At 34.9% G+C, this 22353-nt stretch overlaps 1 protein-coding gene across 1 annotated transcript in view; it reads left to right on the forward strand.

The window, feature by feature from the left end:
* The window catches only part of Arglu1 (Arginine and glutamate rich 1), a 58275-nt gene extending 37936 nt beyond the window's left edge, over nucleotides 1-20339 (forward strand). Inside the window, exons 4-5 of the mRNA XM_081768472.1 lie at nucleotides 4821-4904; nucleotides 14124-20339. Coding sequence (XP_081624598.1) covers nucleotides 4821-4904; nucleotides 14124-14288 — 249 coding nt within the window. The 3' untranslated portion in view covers nucleotides 14289-20339. The remainder of the gene's footprint in view (nucleotides 1-4820; nucleotides 4905-14123) is intronic.
* The last annotated feature ends 2014 nt before the right edge of the window (nucleotides 20340-22353 follow it).

The following is a 22353-nucleotide window of genomic DNA, read 5'->3' on the forward strand; positions in this document are numbered from 1 at the left end:
AAATAGTGTATGTCAATTATGTAGAGAGTTGGAAAGATCCAGAGATGAAGTTTACCAAGTATTACTGGTACATTTATGGTGATTTGTAGATTTACCGAAAAGAATGCTGTTCCTTCTAGGTTTTGTCTAGGTATAGCGTAAATAAAAATAAAATCTGAAAATAAGGGCAGACCCTTATTATTGATCTAAAATTTCCGCAATGTACGCTGCCTTCATGAGACACATTAATATACTCATGTGCCAAAACTGTAACGCAGATTACTAAATTAAGTTGATCAACTAACCATTCAAAAAATATTTTTAGTAGTATATATATATACCGTAAAATTAAGGTAGTAGTTCAAATAGAAAAAAATAACCAATTAAAGTTTGTGTAACAACCACGTTTTTCTTAGGACTCTTAATCTGATGATTATTTTCGTGATATGATTTCGGCAGCTAATCTTTTTGCTTTCAATTGCGGGATATTGAATAAAAAAATTTCGGCTTCGAAAAGATATTTACATGTTAATTAGCGAGTTATTTTTTCAAAGAAACACAAACCAGCAAAAACTTTTTAAAATGTTTATTACCTACATACATTAACTCACAACTTAAAGGTACCAGTACATTTAAATAAAACAGTCTAAGATGCTACTATTTACACACTATACACACTTCTCAGTTTAAAATATTTCACTTCATTTGTTTCTTCTTTTATTCAGACAAATTACTTCAACTTGTAGTCTGTGTACCAATCTGAGAAATAGTGTTACCTATACAGTTTAAAGTTACAGAGGTATGCGTTTTTTGAATGAAGCTATTTATGACTATATTTCAGTTCTAATTGAGATTTCCTTAATCGAAATTTAACGTTGGGTTGTTTGTTCTAATGGCAAACACATTTCTTGCTACTAGTGATGATGATTCCTTATTTGATAAATCAGTAATTGTGGAATCCTAAACTTTGCATCTCTTGTGCGTCCTTTTATTGTAGATTCGATATTCTTTTTACTTTAGGGAAGTTCCTTTTATTTATTTTGTAGGACATTCCGAAACGAAATTCATTTTAAAGGTTAACTATAATTTAAGAAAAAAAGAGTATCATATTTTAAATAAATGGTTGAGAGAGTTGAATGCGGCTCTTCGTATGTAATAAGCACAACAGTAACCAAAAATGAATAGGCCTACGAAATTTTCATTAAGCAAACAATCATCCAGAAACATGATATTTAAATATATGCAATATAAATATAGCTACAGAAGGTTGTTTCACGTTCTTGGTCACGATTTCGAACATCAGGAAGCAGCACGTGTTCACAGCAAAGAGTAGTCAGAGCTGGTAGTACGAAAGTATTGTGTGTTGGCTTGCAAAGACGATGGATCATGTGTGCGTGAGTGGTTAACATGGCACCGAAAATCCCAATCTTCTGGAAGGGGTATATGCATACCCTTTCCGACCTTGGTTATAGTTCTAGCCAGGTAAACAGTGCAAAACGAAAGCCGTCGGTGTGTCAGAGAATGACATCAACGCAATGTTGAAATGCCGTAAAACGTGCACCGTACCTGTTGCTTGAACCAGTCAAAGTGGACCTCGAACATACGGGAAGCCTAAGCGTCTCACCGCTGTTTTGCGGAAATGAGCTTTCTGGTGCGACTTGAAAACCCGTAACACAAAGAGCGATTGCACAGGTAGGGCAATGTTCTCTCGCAACTGTAAATCGTGTCATAGACCAAGATTTACAGCTCGTGCGGAAGCACAAAATTCAAGTAATTAGCTGCGTGCTTCCATGTCCAGGAGAGGAAAACCAACAGCCCCAAGCTCTACGAACGCTATATGGCTGGTGACCGCTGGAAGTTACAGTATGTAGTGTCACTGGATGAAGCATGGGCGTATCTGTCGGTCGATCTGACTGGATACGTGAATATGCGGAAAGTTATTCTTGTGGGTTCATGATTGTTGGTGGTTACCGCTATAACGGCAAACTTCCATTGCGCAGAGTGGACAAAAAGACTAAAATCAACGCTACCTATTACCAGAAGAACATTTTGGAGCCACTCTGCAGACATGATATTCCTTCTCTCTATGGCAGTGGCACATCTTGTGTTGTCATCCACCAGGACAAGGCGTCCAGTCATACGGCAAAGTCCGCGCAGGCATATGTGGATCGAATGACACATGAAACGGGCATTCATGCAATACCCTTTGCAGATATCCCCCGATTGTTAAATCCCCCGATGTCTCTCCCATGGATTTTTCTTGGGTTTCCGTTGTGAAAATGGGCCTTGGGAAGCAGACGTCCCCACACAATTGAGGGACTTTGGAAAGGTTGTCAGAAGGAATGGGATCGTTTGGACCAAAATGTTCTTCAATGTAGCCTCCTGCAATGGAAACATTGCTGCAAGATAAGGGTATCACGTGGAACACAATCTCTGATGGCGTCACGGTTTTTTCTAAGGTAAGGTAAGTTCGAACTTCGTTTATCATGGACGTGAAACGACCTTCTATATTAAGCGGGAATGTAGAAAAGCATATTACGAATTATAAAAAGTGTTTCACGAACAATTTGCAGAATAGTAGAGTGTATCATGCTTCGTATTCATGCAATCACTTCTAAGAAGGGACTATAAGAAAGGAAACTGCTGCTTGAATTAAGCAACGACTTAGGGACATTAAAATAGAATTGCAGATTGAAAACTTATTAGAGTATTAAGAAATATACTAATATGCTATATGATACTAATTAAATCAGAGTTTGCTCAAAGACAGATTGACAAAAATTAAAACGAACACGAGCAAGGTGCAGATTGAGTTCACATGATCCTTGTGTTTTATCTAAATTAGCGAACCACAGTTAATGCATGTATGGTAAGTAATCGTAAAGAACCCTAAAACGATGCAATTGATATTCAAGTGCCGAATGGTGAATACGCTAATTAATACATTGGAACCAACTGCACCGGCATTTAATCCCAAATAATGTCTGTTATACTTATTGAGAGATCTTGACCGTACTATCTGATTTAACAATCTTGCTAATATTATATTTGGCCTTGCACAGAATACCAAGAATTCTTGCGTACTCTAATTTTTTTTTCGTAATGGTAATTATGGAAATAACGGAAATAGTTATACTGCAGTAGCTTACATTTGTGTTCCTTGTTTATTTTGTCTTCCTTCCGAGGATATTCCAGTGTGGCTTTTTTCGTAAGAAAGAAAGGAAGAAATTCGTGATACTGGTCACCATGTTAAACATTTCGCTTTTGTTATCATATTAAATGCTATATATACGTTGATCTACGTGTACTGTTGACAGTGTCAGCAATGAGAAAAGATTTTGCCTTGTAATTTATTCTTGAAGTTTGTTCAAATTTCTGAATATTTTTTTTCTATTTCTTTTAACAGTTCTGTCAATATCACAGGACAGTATTTAGTTATGAACCAAATTTAGTAATAATCATTTGTGGAAGAGTTTATTGTGAAGAATGAACTTTGCAAACTGTCAAGGACTTAGGACTCTTAAAAAAAGTGTCAAACATGGATGTCATCCCTGAATTCTGTTAAAAGATGTGATTAATCAAAAGAAAAGACCTCTTTTAGTTCCGAATCAATTAATCTGTTCAATGATAGCATGATTCTAAGTAGAAAACTGTTCTTTTTAAATTAACTCCTTATTTGATAGTAGATCGTATTTCCCTCCTTCAAACATTCTGCCTAATAAAATATATGTATATAAGTATATATATATATATAAAGTAATATTTTGTTTAGGTAATAATATATTCTAAATTTGGGGATGCTTATGTACAATATTTTGATGGGGGGTACAGACAGTTGTGATCCTCACTTTCAAAATAAAGGTCAACAACGATACAGAAGACTACAGCGTTAATTCTAAAGAATGCATTTGAGGCTGAGTTTCTGTTGCAGAAGAAGAAGACAAGGTGGTCAGCTACAACAAGGTATTATCTGCCATTTTTTATATTTTTTATGTCTACTTATTCCTTTTTTCAAAGACTTATTTGCAGGGTTGCCACTTTATTTCTGTCATACTACATCATATTTATTTCGGTAAGTAAGACACGAAATTACAATAAAGTAATCAGTTCAGCTATGTATTCTAAGAACAACAGATAACAAACACAAATTGATTATTTTTCTCATCTCGCTTACCTAAAAGACAGGTCAAGTGGCATCCTGGCAAGATGTCAATGCTTTTAGTATGTTATGCAGTGTTTTGAACAGCATCTTGCCTAGTTTTATCACTCTAATTATGTATATAATGAAAAGAATCTCTGACAGTAAGGTGAGGAGTTGCTTTTCTCATGGAACTTCTATATAAGTTTTAATCATAAAGAAGTGTTACACAATACTTTTTCATTTTGTTTCCGAAGAAATTATAATACTTATAGAGTTCATCAATTAATATAAAAATTGACTTCACGTACAGTCCTTAAAAGCCAACCGGTTTTTTTTCTTTTCTCTCAAACCAACTAACGTGCTTGTCTTGACTTAAGGCAGATATTAACTAGTTTGGTTACTCATTTTAGAAAATGTTACGTAGAAAATTTGACTGAATTAGTATTTGTAACTAAGAAATCAAACCATAATCTAATAATGTTTTTTTTTTCTTTCTTTCTTTTTTAATGGAGAAGAGCAGTTCTTGACCAGAGAAATATATTGACATTGTTGTCAATTGTTTTGTGTGTACCTAAAGTTCACGATTTGGTAGACATTTCTAATAAGTTGTTTTCTTAATCCTGTCAATAGCTCCATGTAGTGCATGTTCTTGTGTGATGAATTGCCACTTTTGTATATTGAAATAAAATTTGTATTTTAGGAAGAAGAGAGGAAAAAACGTGAGGAGTTGGAGAGGATAATGGAAGAAAATAATCGCAAAATAGAAGAAGCCCAGAAAAAATTGGTAAGAGTGCATTCCAAATATTAACAACATCTGTGCTAGAAACTAGCTCTTACTGTTCAAATTACTTAAGATTTTGAAACTGCAAAGTAGAGATGCAAGGGCTCGGAAAAAAACCCGGCTGTTTTGGGAAAAAAAACTCGTTTTTTTCTGCTTCGCTTTTTTGCTTGGGAAATTTGGTGTTTTTTTCAAAATTCTGCTTTAAATTGATAAAGTAGACTTTGTTTCGCTTCACAAAAACTCATTTAATTAGTGGTTGATGCCGATAATAATATAAAACCTCGAAAGTAAACCATGAATTTCGAAAAGATATTTCAAACCATTTAAATTTTTAACATATTTGTGTTATGAATTCCAAAGGATTAACCAATGTATATAATAAGATTTTTCTAACCTCTTATATACAAAAGTAAGCAGGGTTGGCAAGAACCATGGTTGTTTTTGAAAAAACCAAAAACCCTTTTTGGGGGGAGGGGTTAAACCAGTTTTTGTTTAAACCTGGTTTTTGGGTTTAAGTATTTTGCTGTATGTATTTATATTACATATTGACAGAAAGAAGTTTGTTTCGCCTTGGTGTTGTTATGCAACAACAGGGTTATGCTGGAAGGGGTCACATAAGGTTAAAGAAATCCGGTCAGTAAATTTCTTAAATTGGGAAACTCCCACCTTAGCCATCGGGAAAATCCGTCATTACTGTAAACGTAAAACAATAACGGAAAAATCCTGTTATTGCTTTGCATGTACAATTTAAGGTCAATGTATCATAATCAGTACGCTAAAACTGAGGTATTACAAATTTAGTATGTAAATATCCATGGAAGTCCAATCCAAGCTAATGTTGGAAGCTACGTAGGTAGTCGATAAATTTTTCCAATTTCTATCAATATATTTAAGCAACCCTGGCTTCTTTATAAAACAACAGGCATTCAGGCAAGCAGAAATATACAATTTGGTTTCGTTTCGTATGTTTAGGCTTAACATCCTAACGTAATACCGAGCTTATCAAGGAGAAGACTTTTGCTTAAAGTGACATCCGAACCGCTAATTGGTTTGTTCGACTGAGAATTGAACATGACACACCTTGATTAAAACGTGAAAAGGAGATAAAACTAATGCAGATGGTTTGATATTTAGAAACGCCACCATGAAGTTCACACGATTCACATTTTTCGTTCTTTGTATTTTTTTGGTTTGAACCATTTTTTCTTTTAAACCAGCCAATCCTGAAAGTAAATACTTCTTTTTTTTAAAAAAAAAAATACACAAATAACTAGCAAAATTGTATGTAGTATTTTTACTTCAAAATACAGGGTGTCCATATAGTCCTGCAGGAAAGTAAAACTCTATAACTTGGAAACTACGTAATGTATTAACAAATACTTTTTGGTGTACTTACAGAAAGGCTCAGTTTTGTTTCCAAATTCTAGTTAAGGTTCATTGCCAAACCTCCAATTGTGCACCATTCATATCCAAACACTCTTGCAGTGTTTTTGGGAAACCAAGAATTGCGTGTTGGCGGTGCTCGTCTGGAATGTTCAAAATCACATCAGTTATTTTGTTCTTGAGATCGTGTAGATTAGCTGGCTTCTGCGAATACACCTTGGTCTTCACGTGTCCCCACAGCCAGTAATCACAAGGCGACAAATCTGGTGATCTTGCAGGCCAAGGTGTGGGTCCTCTTCGGCCAATCCATCTCTCCTTAAATTCTTCGTTAAGAAACTGTCGAACTTGAAGGGCATAGTGCTGCGGTGCCCCATCCTGTTGCATGTGGACCTCAGTAAGGATGCCTAACCTAGTAAGTTCTGGCAAAAGGAATGTCTCTAGCATGTTCAGATAATTGTTACCATTTACCGTCTCTTTCTCGAAGAAAAAAGCCGATAATGTGGTCCATTCAAACAGCACACCACACATTGACTTTGGGACTACCCCGCTTGTGCTCCTCGAATTCACGTGGATTTTCCACCCCCAAATTTGGCAGTTGTGAATGTTCACTTTTCCCGACACATGAAATGTGGCTTCATCTGAAAACAGAAATCGAGACAGAAGGTCACCATCTTCTTGTAAGCTGGTAAGCATTGACTCTCAGAATTCCATTCTCATGTCACAGTTTTCCTGTATCAACTTGTGCACAAATTTTAACTTATAGGACCGGACCTTCAAATTCTTGCGTACAATCTTGTGTAACGTTGACTTCGGTATTCCCGGTTCCCATGACCTACGTTTAAGCGACTTCATTGGACTCCTGGCTACGCTGTTCTGCAACGTGTGAATCACATCATCACTTATTCCTGGCCTTCCACTGCGTGGTAAATCTGACACACTTCCCGTTTCTTTGAACTTCTCGTACCACCTCTTGATACTTGTTTCTGCTGGGGATGTTTTGCCATACGTTGTTTGGAACTTCCTCCGAACTGAAACGCAAGATTTTAATTCCGCAAACCACAAAACAAATAGTGCCTTTTCTTTAATGGACGCCATCTTAAGTCACGTGATTACCAGCGCAAACGTCATCGAGCATTGTGGCCAGAACAAAACTTTAAACTTCCCTTCTTCCAACCCCAAAAATTTATACACTTAAACGTAACGGTTTCGAAGTTTTGGAGTTTTAGTTTTCTGCAGGACTTTCTGGATAAGAGAAATACTTACATTTATATGATACGCTTAAAGGTCGCATATCTACAGCTTTGTTTTAGGTGGCTCTGTATATTCTTGAAATTCTACAATCGAGAGGACTTTCTGGATAAGAGAAATACTTACATTTATATGATACGCTTAAAGGTCGCATATCTACAGCTTTGTTTTAGGTGGCTCTGTATATTCTTGAAATTCTACAATCGAGTTTTATATAACCACCATTATGGTTTACCCAGTCCTCAAGGTTTCTGAATTTTTAAGAAGAATAATTCAACATATGAAGCGTATGAGGCAAGAACATGATAAACAACAATTTTACTATTTTAAGAAATTAGAGGTTTTCTGGTGCACAATTCAGTTTCAAAGTCGGAAAGATGATTTTCACGTTAAGACTATACATGAAGGATTAAACGAAGCGCTATGCGTTGCTCTCTATCTGGTGCTGCATAACTCAGCATTGTTGGTTACCATATTCTTACCTCACACTCTTCATATCTTTACGGACCCCCCCCCCCAAAAAAAAAAAAAAAAAACTATGGAATATATTTAAGTTAAGCCAAACACAACTGCACAACAAACATGACTGAGTGAACGAAATGTAAATTAGTTATGCCTTTACTCACAAACTTTAAGCTTCCCTCAAATAAAAATTAGGACTTTTTAGAAAAACTAAATATTAGAAAGAAAAACCCTTCCCAAAATACTTTTCTAAATCCGCCACTGATTCTCCGTGTAAAATGATCTTCAAGCTTGTAACCGGAAGATTATTGCTAAATATATAAACAAAACGAAATATTAGTTACTCATAAACTTCAAGCTCCTCCCAAATAAAAATTAAGGACTTTTTAAAAAAGAAACAATGAGAGAAGCCCCTCCCAAAATACTTTTCTAAATCCGCTACTGATTATTCTTATAAAATGGTATTCAAGGTTGTATCCGGAAAATTATTCCTAAATCATTACACAGCTACAGTATAACAAATGTAGAAGTACGGTTTGACGGATATATTAAAAAACGTACGCTTTGACGGATATATAGAAAAACATAAGTTTAACTTTGGCGCTAGAAGCTAGATACTGAGCTCTTAGAAATGAAACACGGATGACAAACTGAAATGATCCAGGGAAGAAAAAATGTTGATAACTCAAAAGTTAAAATAAAGTTAAATAACCTCTAAAATTGCCCTCAAATACTACATTCTTTATGTTTGCTTTAATTCGTAAAACGTGCACCATCCATCTTGATGGTGAATTCCAGAGCGAAATATGGCATTTAGGTCATGGAAATCTTATCTAACTATAGAGTATACCATAAGAAAGCTATTTAGATAGAAAAATCATGAAAATGAAAAAAGCCAAAATTTCTAAAATTCTCGTTTTTTTCAAAAAAAAAAAGCCGTTTTTTTGCATCTCTACTGCAAAGACATACTACTCCCCGTTTGCGACCGTGACTTCTTTTTAACACATTGAAAATTAAAGCATTTGAATCTTTCATGCTGTCTACGTCATAATGCAGGTTACTGGCTACGTCAATCCAGTAATTTTATTTATTTATTTTTATTTTATTCATTTACTTATTTACCCGCCTTTTTAAAGTGGTAATGCATCCCTAACAATAAGTTACAGACTTACACTTCATCTGAACTTATTTTGTGTGAGATACTAATGGCTTGATTCATTCAGAGAGCTTTTAAATGTCTGCAGCGTAAGCTATATTAACTTATAGAGATAGCTAACCAACAATGTGTTAATTAACTTCACAATTTTACAGAAAAAATGATGCTCTGGTTGAATTTGCAACGTGAGTTTGTAATTCTCTTAAATATATTAAAACTTAGTTGACTACTGTAGTTGGTTAGATTGTTACTAAAGGTAGTGTTGTAGTTTGGTTTATATCTAACTAAATTGGGAACGCCTCTGCCAGCTGGAGAATGACGCTAGAACTCGTCTGCTGTCATGCACAATAGTGTGGTGAGTGTCGTCAAATAGCGCATAAATTATACCTAATTGGGAAGGATATTTCGTGGCCATTTTCCGTATCCTTTTTTTCTACAAACACATATTGAAACATCATTGCGAAAATTGATTTACTTTTAAGATTACTACTGTGAAAGCTATCGTGACCCGCTGCACACATCAGGAGTTTGTGGTGAAACACTTGCCCTCGAAAAACACCAGGGAGAGGGCTCTAAGGAAAATGACACCCGCGGTACTTGTGGGATCCGCCGATTAGTGTGCCAGGAAAATTCACTGTTTCAGCATGCGATGGTTCAATGCAATTCAATTTTGCACCTTCAGCTGTGAACACATTCATGAGCAGCCCGACTGAGATGTGTCCGCAAGATCCACATACAATCTTGCTCCGCGCCACATTGCAGAACAAAAAATAACTCCGGAAAACTATATGAAAAGTACCTGTCAGGGTCCAAATGGCAGACGGTCGTCGCAGTGGATGCATCCATCTCACTGTTAGTGATCATATTCAATCACTGACAAACCGTTACAACCGGAGTTTCCCGTGTGGTTGTTATGCGGTTCAGTTATGAATGGAAGTTGCTGATAGACAGTATTGTTAGAAACTTGTAAGTGAATGCAAGATACTTTTAGGAATCCATTGTAACACCTATCTTTCGAATCGACATCCTACAATTATAATGTGCGAACGCCAGCCTGGTGAGGATCTATATGGATAATGCTTCAAGTCATATTACCAGAACATCTCTGATTCATGAGGAAATGTAAGGGAAATTAGGAATTCAAGTCTTTCCGTTTCAAGATATTCCTGTGAAGATCTCTGATGTCAGTCCAGTGGATTTCTGTACTTTGAAGTGTAATAAGACCTCGCTTGTCTCTGAAGAATTTGTAGAGAGAAGTAAAACCAAAGTCCCTTGCCTAATTTCAATGTCGAGCTAGTCCATAGTGCTGGGATCCTATAGAATACCAGCAGTGATGGCGAGGTTTCTTGTAAAGTGAGTACTTTCAAAAGCAGTCAGATATAAACAGAACAATCTTTTGTAATTTATCCTAAAACTTGTAAGATCACAAATATAGTCATGTGTTCATATTACTCTGTAAGTTACCCAGTATAATTATTATTTATGTAGATGGGGCAATTGTTACATCTAACCGTAGATTTCTTTTTATTGTTGTGGTGGATGAGTTATTAATTTTGTTGCTTCCAGCTATGAAAGAAAATCTAGTTTTCAAATGTCGATAGGTCATTAACTGTGTGTGTGTCTGTATACGAGGTGTGTTAGAAAGTAATGAGATCGATTTTCTTTTAAAGGTAAATATTATTATTTTTGGAAACTAAAGTTGTCTCCTTGAAGATAGTCGCCTTGGACAGCTACATAGCAATGGCGGCGTTATTTCCATTCTTCGTAGCAGGACTAGAAGGGGCGGAATACCTTTCAACTCGTCGGTTACGTTCTTCTGGATATTATCCAAAGCACCAAAATGACGCCTTTTCAGTTGGTTTTTGAACAAGGTTAATAAAAATAAGTCACAGGGACAGAGCCAGCGAATAGGGGCTAAGGATCCATAGGAATGTTTTCTTCTGCCACAAATTCATTTATGGAGACTCTCGTGTCATATGGTTCGTTGGAACTACCTTGGTGCATACTTTTCTCATGTCGAAATTCTGCGTTAAAATTGGATGTACCGCAAATACATTCAATTATAACTTACTACTGATCATTCTTGTCGTCAGTCGACCTCACTGTTTCCTCATTGTCATCCGTTTTTGAGATTGAAGGTCTTCCCACATGAGATTCGTCTTCCACTTGTTCTTTGTCTTCTGAAGAAGGACTTGTGCCCTTTGTAACTTTTCAGAAGTTACAGTAGCGCAATCGCCAAGCTTTACATAAAATTTGATGGCAGTGTTCAGATGGCAGTCTTATACCGGTCATTTCCGTAACGCACCTTATAAATACAACTCTTACTTCAGACGCTCTAAACAATCGTGTAGCAACTGGAACAAGTTCAAACTTGTACTGAGTCAACGGCAAGGATTAACGTACTGTGTGATGGTGAAGGCATCAGCATTGTTGTTCGTAGACAGTGGTGCCATTCTCATTATTTTTCTAACACCTTGTACATGTATTTTTACTGAAATTCATATCATATAAGTTTTAGTGGGTTTTAGGTGTTGGCTGTTTCAGTTTAACTCTAGATATTAAAAAAGTCCTCGAATAATACAATCTTTGATAGCTAATGGATGAAGTATTCAAAGAGAAAATTTATTCCAATTCTAATGTAAGGAAATAGTCAAACCCTGTATCAGACTAAATATTCTCTGTTTATAATAGAAATGTGAATTCAAGGATGTTCTGGAGTATTGATTACTAGCAAGTACATGAGTGCGTGGCAGTTAAAAAACACTTCCATCCACTTAGCTCTCATTGAAAACATACACACTTATTTGTATATGTAGTGAAGAAAATTACGGTTGTGGTACTTTATTCACTATGAAGCATTTCTTGCAAATCTATGTACTTAAACATTCCACCTTAGAATAAGAGTAGAGAGCCAGCAAGATGAAGTTTTGTTTATTTGTTTAAGTGACTTGTTATCGTTCACAAATATAAGGAACAAACTTGAAAGAAATCTTGTAATGATAATAAATCGTCAGCACTTAGTACCAGTAAGGATTTCTGATCAACCTGTTCTGAAGTTCGAAGAGGCATTGTGCATAATTTGAGTAACTTTCACTTCGTTTCCCTATAATAAAACGTAATTTACTCATTAAAGATAGTGTTTTAGGGGTAGGGGTTGTGAAAATGTTCTGTTCTCATACCTGCTTTTCGGCAAGAACTTGAGTTACTGGATTCTCTGCTGTACACTTTTAAAAATGTTTGTCCTCTTTCAGTTTCACTGAAGGAGCAGGAATGTCCATATCTGTACCAGTGCTTAGAGGTTCACAGTATAATTCTATGAATATTGTCACAGTCTGATCTCCTGTTTTAGTTTATTTATACATTTAGTTATTTTCAAAACGTTAGCGCAGTAGTGTCCCGCAGATTCGACCTAATGTGAACTGAGAGGGTAACGAGTTAACCGAGAATGTCGAGTTCTGCGGAATAAAGATTGAATAATATTTTATTTCATATTACTCTAATGAAAGTTCTAGCATATTACAGGATATAGAAAAGTGCAACATATCGTAAAATAATTGTTGAAAGGTTACTAGTATAACTGTTAAAGCTATGGGTCTGCCTATCAAATTCATTCGACAGCTCAAAGAATTAGTGTCATAAAAGGGAAGAGACAAACATGACAAAAATTGAATACTGTATCAAATCTTTGAATTGTACAGGAAAAGTGGATATTCATACGCATGAATGTGTTCTGTAATTAACACTAATACAGTAGTTAAAATGTATCTATACTGTTTGCACTGTCTAAACGATGTTAGAAATTATTACAGTTTAGGTATTAATAAAGGTAATGTTCTTGGCTAGCAGAAATCTCATAAAAAGATGATCGTCGAGCTATACAGAATGTCGATATGGATTCTGCTGTTTAGATAGATTAGTTTTCACTTCCATTAAATATATGCTATCAGTGATTCGTGCTATCAGTTCACGCACTGTTGCTTGTCTTTTTTTTTTTTTTTGCTCCAACGAGTCAGTCCAGACGTTGCCGGTCGCGGTCATTCAGCATACGTGGGCGGCCACTGTGTTGATATTGGTGAGTCGTAATGTCTTAGGTGTAGTAGTCACGGCACACCCTTGACACTGTGGAGCAAGAACATTTTCAATGTCCAGACGACTTCCGAAATCGAATGCCCCATTCGTCTAGCACTACTATCATGCTTCGCTCGAACACTGGTAATTCCCGTTGGATTGCCATCAGTACGGAAGACGACGTTTCACTGCACTCACGTAGGTCCAACTAACAACACTGAAACCGCTTCGCGCCGTTTGACCGGTTTTCCGCAATGTTTCCGCGGCGTCAGCTAGTTTCCTACCACTATCTCATGATTTTCGGCACTCATGTATATATACTACGTGTGTGATAATTTAATTCTCAACTACGTGTCATTCTCCAGCAAAGAACACACATGCTGATTTTACCAAAACTTTGTAACGCAACAAGAACATGCAGCATTATTATTAAATACTGAAAATGTAGGTGAAACTCATAAATCATTAGGTTTATGAATTTTTTGGGGAAAAGTGTGCAATAATTAATTGTCAGCCATCTATATCGTAGTCTGCGGACACTAGTTTCTGTTCGAAGTGTGTTTCAACTGCTTGACCAATTGGAGGGTTTTATTGGCACATAGATTAATGACGAACTTCTTTAACTGTGCGTTATTTTTGTGCTAACTACGTACGAACTGAGAACAATTCCTGTACATTATGAAGAAGTTACTACTCCATGTCTTTATCTGATAGTGTCGGTAAAACAGAAGGTTTTGCCCTTTAATATCACATTATTTGCCGGAAAAAAAAAAAAAACTTCCTGTATTATGGAGTGTCCGTTAAGGAAGGTTTCACTGTACCTCGTTGATAATATTTATCGCCTAAGTATATTTTATTAAATGTAACGCAATGCTGTATAATATGTTTTTTATTTATTTGGACAGGCGGAAGAGAGGCTTGCAATGGTTGAAGAGCAAAGGAGGATTGAAGAGGAGAGACAAAGGTTGAAAAAGGAGCAAGAGAAGCGACTGAAAGAAGAGCAGAAAAAGATCCTCGGCAAAAACAACTCTAGACCTAAGTTATCATTTTCATTGAAGCCAGCATCTTGAGCATTATTTTCTATTTCAGTCATCTGTTAACGCAAGTGTGTTTTCTTTTTCATTGTCTTGATGGATCAGTTTGTTTTCACGCGAGTATACCATGTCATAAGTACTTAAATAGGTTCTTGTTGCGTTTATCAAATAGTGGTGGATTTGAATTTACGCTGCTTTACAGAAAATTTAATTCGTGTCATTTTGTTCGTAAGTATAGGGGAAAAAAAAATGCCCAAGAGGATAGGATTGCATGAGCAACTACTGTAGTACCTGTTAGCCTGTTCAGTTAGTGATACTCAAATAGAATACATATTGCGAACTTCTATAAAATGAAAATGGTATTTCGTTAAAGTAGTGTTCGCAAATACTATGGAGAGATATCAGAATTGGTATAACTAATTAATCAATAAGCAAACTTCCATTTCTAAAAATTTTGCGTAGTCTTGGGAAATTTTTGAGTTATTACTACTGTTACAGGCATTATATTCCCTTCCTTCTCTTATGTTGTTCATATTTGTTACCACTCAGGTATTTAACTTCTGTTTTAGTGCCACAAACTTTTTCTGTACTCGGAGATATTTTGAAATCCTTCTCAGAGCTCAAAATTAATTGCATAATAATTATTGTGATATCCACTGGTCACTGTATCAGATACAACTTGTTACACATAATTTGCTTAAGTTCTCGGCAGTGTCGTTCATAGCCGTACTATAAATATGATAAAGTATCTTTATGCTCAAGATTTAGTGTGTGAATATTCATATATAACAGAATGAATGTTTCATTCCATGAACACGATTAAACTTATCTATGTACATATATGATAATGAACTTTACGAAGGAGGTACAGAGTTCATACGTTTAGGCGTTACCAGTATAGTAACATGCGTTTGTGATACATTTTGTACGTACGTATGTATTTGTGGATATGTATGTATATGTGTGTGTGTGTGTGTTTTATAATGTGTGCATGAGAAGAGTATCAGCAGGAGAACCGGGTCATTATGATGACGGAAAATAAATTAGTTATTAGTTGCAATGATGTGTACAGTACAATCTCTCCTTGTGTAAGACAAAACATTTTGATTTACGTCGTTATCGGTTGAAAGTTAGACCTCACTAGAAAGAACAAAGACGTAAGGATGGGATGTATTTACTCGAAAGGTGTTAATATCCTATTTTCCTGTGACTAACGCATAATATTTTTTTTTATGTGGACGGTTCGCCATACCTTTGACACATACATAAAGACCAATTTTCTTTAGAACTGTTATTTTTGTAAGTTTCAATTATTGGTAAATAATTGTAGTTTTTATAATTAATTTTTTTTCCTCGCTTTTTAATACAAGCAAGAATCGTATCTAGAACGTATTCCTCATTTCAGATTATTTCACTGAAGATCTATCTCTTGTAATTATAGGCAAATATCTATACGTTTTCAAACGCATTATAGTTTTTTAAGAATCAGTTACCGTGTGTATGTGTGTGGGTAATGTAGGTATTTGGTATAGATGAGCATTTTCTACTATATTCGAGGTCTGTGTAATTAAAAAAGGATTTCTGAAGCGGTGAGCAGTTACAACAATGAATATGGTACAGTTATGCTTAAAATTATGACAACCTGCATATTTTCTCGTAATTATTATTTTCGTTGTATTCATCTCTGTCTTCTCTAAGTTATCCTCTACTGCTTATCACATTTTTACGTTTTTCTGTTGATTCTAAAAGTAGTAGTACTACTTTAAGGTAGATGATTCAATGGCTGTTGTGATGTTAACAGCCAATTAATATATTTTTGTATAGGTTATTTTAAAAATTATTGAAATATGTAATAAGAATCATCAGTGGAACTAAAGTTCTTAATTTGTTAATTTAATTCAGAAAATAACACGTTAAATAATGAAGTAAGCCACTTTAATACAAGAGACTGTATGAATGTAATTTACGCACAGAAGTCAAATAATTAATTTAAGTAAATAAGTATGTTTTTCAGTACATACATGTGACATCTAATGTTATTGTCTTCAGATGAAAAACAAATTTTTGTACGTGTCATGTGTTGTTCTTTTGCACTTTAAAAGAAGATTCAGTATGCATAATATATGTTTATATCCATAGTAATCTAAATTGCAATAAAAAAAAAAGACCATTTTGTAAGAAGATAGTCGTAAAAATTAAAGAGAAGTAAGTGGTACAATACGAAGTACTGTATGGAATTGTTGATTTTATTTATTTATATAATTGTTCTGTATGAATTAATCTGCAAGGAACACCATCATAATCAAATTGAATAGTTGTTATGTATCGAACCTGGTACTGTTTTGACACACTGTAATTAAGTATGTATTTTGACATTTGTGTACAAAAGTAAATATTATTAATTTTTTTTTTTAATTAGATTAAATATTTAGAGCAGTGGTTCGCAACCTTTTTTGACTGACAACGTAGTGTATTGAACGCTCACAAGATCGCGACACATTTGATTGATTTTTGTATTAATAATAATATAAATTAAAATAGTGTAAGGCTATGAATTTTTAGTAACTCTACGTAGTACTTGAGCATTGCTGTTGGGACTGGAGGCGTTGACTCGTACAGTCTGTCTCAGAACTGATTATAACTAATTATTAAGTGTTCCATGATTTTAAAATTCTAAAATTTCGCGACACACCGTACGGGACTGCATGACACCAGTCTATCGTGACACACTGGTTGGGAACCAAAGGTTAGTAAGTAAATGATGTTCCTGAGTCAGAGTTAAGGGTAAGTGAATTTCTTCTTTCGTTTAACAGAAGCAGTTACAGTAAAACTTTCTTATACAGAACTTGGATAAAGTGGAAGTATGATCAAAATGTTAAAAATAACAATCCTAGTCATTGTGCGTATGTGTTTTTTTCAAAAATTACTTTCATTAAATGTAAAATTTATCCAAATCCTCTTCAAGGTCCGTATTTAGTAGGTTTCACTTTATTTAAATATTCTTGTGGATGCAGGTGACTTGTTCCATTTTCTTTTTACCTATTAGTATCACTAAACTGAGAAATATATGAATTGTGTCATAGTAAAGTTACAAGATAAAATGTTTGCATAATATAAGCTTGCGTGGTATAAATATTCCATTTTGAGTATAGTATGTTTTTTTTTCTTTTTTTCCTCCTTTGAAGCCTGCGTGGTCTCTCTATAATAGGGTACATATTAGTTCTTTCTGTAGTTGGTTAAGCTGATGATGATTTGCATTTTAGAAGAAAGAAATAATTGACTATATTTTTTAAAGGGGAAACTCCAATATTCTGTACTAGGAGAGATTATGCTGTACATAGTGAAACTTAAAAAGCTTAATCAAACACAAATGTATTGGTTCAGATTTTCAGAAGTGCCGTTAACATATTTACGATGTGATTTACATTAATCAGTTAGAAGTCAGCTAATGGTTGCCGTTTATAAAAAATAAAATATCTTTTTTAAGAAAAGCTTCGTTTATGTGGATTAATGTAAAACATCACACAAGTGGTAAATTTAAACATGAGATGTCTTCCGAAGACTTTTGTGATTTGATGACAAAAAGTTGTATAATTTCCCTTCTGTTTTTTTTTTCTCTCGAAAATTATGGTAGTAGTGAAAGTTGCTAGTATTTGTGGCACAGTTGATTTTTTTTTTTTTTTTTAATTTCTAGTTTTAAGTTCCAGATTACGAATCTTTATTTCAGTCATGAAACCTATTCTTTTTAATATATGTCCCTTTGTGTTGTCACTCCCTTTAAATAATTTTATTTTCTTTCGTATTGTACGGGAAAATGACACAATAAATGAAATCAACTTTTTTCTTATTCTATGTATCGAGGCATATGCTTATGGCAGGTAACTACTCCAAGCTAATATTAATAAAGGATTTTCGTAATTGCGCAATCAACTAAACGTTTAGAGAATAGCGTCATTATAATTCCATATATTCAGTGAATCGAATGAAAAAAACACAAATTTTAGGTGTTAATAACTATAGCAACAAAGTACGTTCGAGGACTCTTTGTTTTAGTTTGTATTTATTTTCATTTATATTATTTTAGATAAACTTGATATTTCACGTTCTTATGTATTTGGACTAAATCAAATCCAAGATACTAAAATTCTATAGAAAATTCTGAGTATTAATTTGGATAGTTAAATCCATGTATGCGTTTACACGTCTTCAAAAACAATATTTGGCAAGAATTTTTTGACGTAAAGAGTTTCAATCTTTATTTGATAGTGATACCTTTACGAAATTTCTGGATAAATTCAGGATTTGATAAACGTTAAGATGAAAGGGTTCTTTCATCTTAACGTTTATCAAATGGGAACCCTTTCATCTTGGGAAATATGTGAAAATCTGTGCTACGTTTGACAATTTCTTAATCATTTGGAGAGAATCGCTTTTCGCTATAATATTTCAAGTTTACTCTTGAATCTGACAAGAGTAGAAACAAGATCTTATACTGCCCTCTCAAGCGATTCTGTGAAAATCATTCGGTTTGTTCGTTGGCCGCAGTAAATCAATATTAAAACGGAAATTATCTGAATCCCTTTCTCTTCCTTAAGAAAGAAATCATACCATCCCTTTCATCATACCAACTTTCCCCTTTTCAGTCAAAGTTTCATTTAATATTTAAGAATTGTTATTTGAGTACACCCTGTATATAACTTTCTTTTGAATATATTACCAGTATTCTTTTCCTTTTTTGTTCTAAGTTTATGGTGTATTCTTGTAGTTTGGATCTCAAAATACGTGATAGATTGGCACTTGGGAAGACTTTGAAGTGCTACTCGCAAATTTATGCCGGCGAAAACCAGTCCAAAATACTTATGTAATAATTAAAAGTAACACATTCCACCTTCGTGGTGATTCTTTCTGGCTATGGTCATTCTCTGTTGTATAAATATTAATCGTATTTTTTCCCCGGTTTTGTTTCTTCTTGAAGAACCTAAGTATTATTTTGTAAAATAATTGACTTTTCACTTTCAGAAGAAGCCCTTGTTAATAAGTAATAATAATAATAATAATAATAATAATAATAATAATAATAATAATAATAATAATAATAGTAATTCATATAGCATCAATAATGAGGCTTTCAATACACTGATTATTCTGTATCACAAATAATAGCAACATTATGTTGTATTAGTACACAATTTTAGGAAATAAGTGCTCCTGAGAGCATTAAAATAATGCATATGTATTTTATTGCTTTTATCATTGAGTAGTACATCCATGCGTGCGAGTGTATTTGTATATGAGTGTATATGTATGTGTGTGTGTGTGTGTGTGTGTGATCGAGAAACGTAGAAAGTATGTGATGGGTGATGCATATATAGTGAAGATGACACATCTGTTAAAACAAACTCTATGAAACTACAAATCAAACGATAACATTAGCATAAGTGCGAACTGTACTGTACGTTTTGTAAATACATGTTTTCATGTACTACCTCCTTTCTGATCATGTTGATTAGCTGTATATAAGTATTTGTCGGAAGTTAGTTTCATTGTGCACTTAAAAGGATTTCGTGGTTCATAGAAGTATTGTTTATGACAAATTGGATTGGGGTTTATTTTTTCAGTATTTTTTTTTCTTTGTTCTGCGTGGGTAGGAACTGTTGTGTTGAACATTTGGATTGAAAGGGAGATAAATGGTAACATTTTCTCTTTATTTTATTTTTTTTTTAAATTCATGTTTCCAAGCTTATTTGCAAAAAACAATCCTGGTATTTGCGTATGACGTAAGTCTTAAGTGTAAGTATGTCAGTTTTTTATTATTATTATTAATTTCTAGGTAAACATGAACCGTACGTACAAATAAACAGCGTTCAAAAACGATTTCGGCTTCAAAACAATTAATAAAAATCATATTTTTGAATGAAAGATTTTTCACTTACTATACCCCTTGAAGGCAAAGTAATCACAAGTAGTAATTGCAAAGTAGATTAACTAGAAATAAAATTATGCCTTGCCACGAATTTTCTTCTTTCTGTAGTCAATTAAGTCAAAATTTGATGTATTCTACTGAGAAATATATTTCATTTGTCATAAGTGATGATGTATATTATTATCCTACGTTTCCGAGTAACTCGTGCAAAATTATTTCCTTATGAACAGATATGATACAGGGTCAAGAAGGTTGAAGTCAACAGGGCCTACGTCAATGGATGGCCTACTTTTTCTTTCTTTTCCTCAACATTTATGTAGCTAAAATTTAACGAATGATCCCTTCGTAATGAACTGTTGTTTTATGCATTCCTTAAGTGTGGTTATTCCTTCAAAAATAGATTGAAGAGTTATAGATATTAATGAAAGAGGAAACAACCGTTTTTTTCTTTCTTTTTTTTAACACCATATCATCTATAGATGTGAATTCAATAACGTAATAAAGAGTGAAAAAGTGACTGACTGATGACCTGGAGTTCCAGCATACCGTGCCCAGCTGTTAAGCACCACGGCACCCAGTCCGCTTCCCAGAACAACCATTCACTCTCGAGCTCGGTGCTCTCCATTCGGACCACGTGGGTTGTACCACAGATCCCTGCCGTGATTGGACAATTCCTATATCCATATATTGAGCACCTATGACGGTTGTGATTTCATATATATATAAAGGATGGCCACAAAGATCCGGTTCTCGGAGATCCGGTTTTCAGAACCGGTTCCGGACCTGGATCCGAAAACAAGGTTCCAGAACCGGATCTTAGGAACCGGTTCTAGACCTGAATCCGAAAACCCGGTTCCAGAACCGGATCTTGGGAACCGGTTCCAGACCTGGGTCCAAAAACCGTTTCCAGACCTGGATCCGAAAAACCGGTTCCACCAGGAACCGGTTCTGGCCATCCCTAATATATATTAATGAAAGAGAAAACTTTTTTTTTTTTTTTTTTTTAACAAACCATATCCTCTATAGATATAAATTCAATAACGTATAAAGAGTGAAAAAGTGACATATAAAGAGGTATGTCGGAGGTCACAATCCAATCATTCATTTTTTCACTATTTGTAGATTGAAGAGTTATTGAAATTCTCACATGCACTACATAGGTAATAGATACAGAACAATAATGGGATAACACATACACATTTAACTGCTGGGATATTTCTCTATCAATTGATCTGCCAGCAGATAGTGGTAAACTACCAGAACAACACAAGTCCAATTATTGCTGTAACATTGAACAACTATTCGGCAGGTGAGACCGGTTAAATCCAGCGGTCAAATTTTTGTAGATCATTCCATTTGATATTGATAAAAATAGATAAGTAAATAATTTGAAAGAAATACCTTTGACGCTTATTTCATCATAGCAGAAAGTTTTAAAATTTTTGCCCTATCTTCTTTTCTTCTCGCCTTTCGTATAGAAATTAGTTCGATTTCCGGGTAAGAATATGTGTGGGGTCCAGATCGCATCTTAATTATACCTAGTCTAGCCATAAATACTGTTACAAAAGTACCAGAAGCTGCAGTACTGTTTGTTGTGAGTAGAGAGAACGAACCTGGCGGTGTAAAATGCGATCATACATTGAGAATGCTGCTGTAGAAAGCGATACACGTAACCCGTATAGGCAAGATGAAATGGGGTGAATACGAAAATAGGGTAGCAGTGATAACGCTACACAAAGTTGGAAAACCAGCGAATGACATTTTTAACAATAAAAGAGCTTAACATCAGTCGCATATTTGTGTACCGCACCATCTAGCTGGGTCTGTTCAGGATAGCACGAGAGCTGGCCGACCACGATGTGCAAGGCCTCCAGAAGTTGTGAAAGTAGTGGCGGCGCGTGTGAGGTGATATCCTGTACGGAAGCAGACAATAATGGCCCGTGAGATGACGCCGCATCTAATGGAGCAAAGGAAGCGTAAAGTAAACGCCTGCTTCAGCGGTACGTGAGAAGTTGTTCACTATCGAAGTGTGTTTCAATCACCAAATGGATAAGGTGTATGCGTCATCAGCTCAAAGCCAGGGACAAAGTTCCGAAAATCCAGAGAGCCCACCATCCGATGTCCGTCATGATGTGAGGAGTGAGCTATTCTGGTACCACACGTTCTCATTTTTGTGAG

Source organism: Thermobia domestica, chromosome 8 (assembly GCF_964235325.1).
Source record: "Thermobia domestica chromosome 8, izTheDome1.hap1.1, whole genome shotgun sequence".
Lineage (NCBI taxonomy): Eukaryota > Metazoa > Arthropoda > Insecta > Zygentoma > Lepismatidae > Thermobia > Thermobia domestica.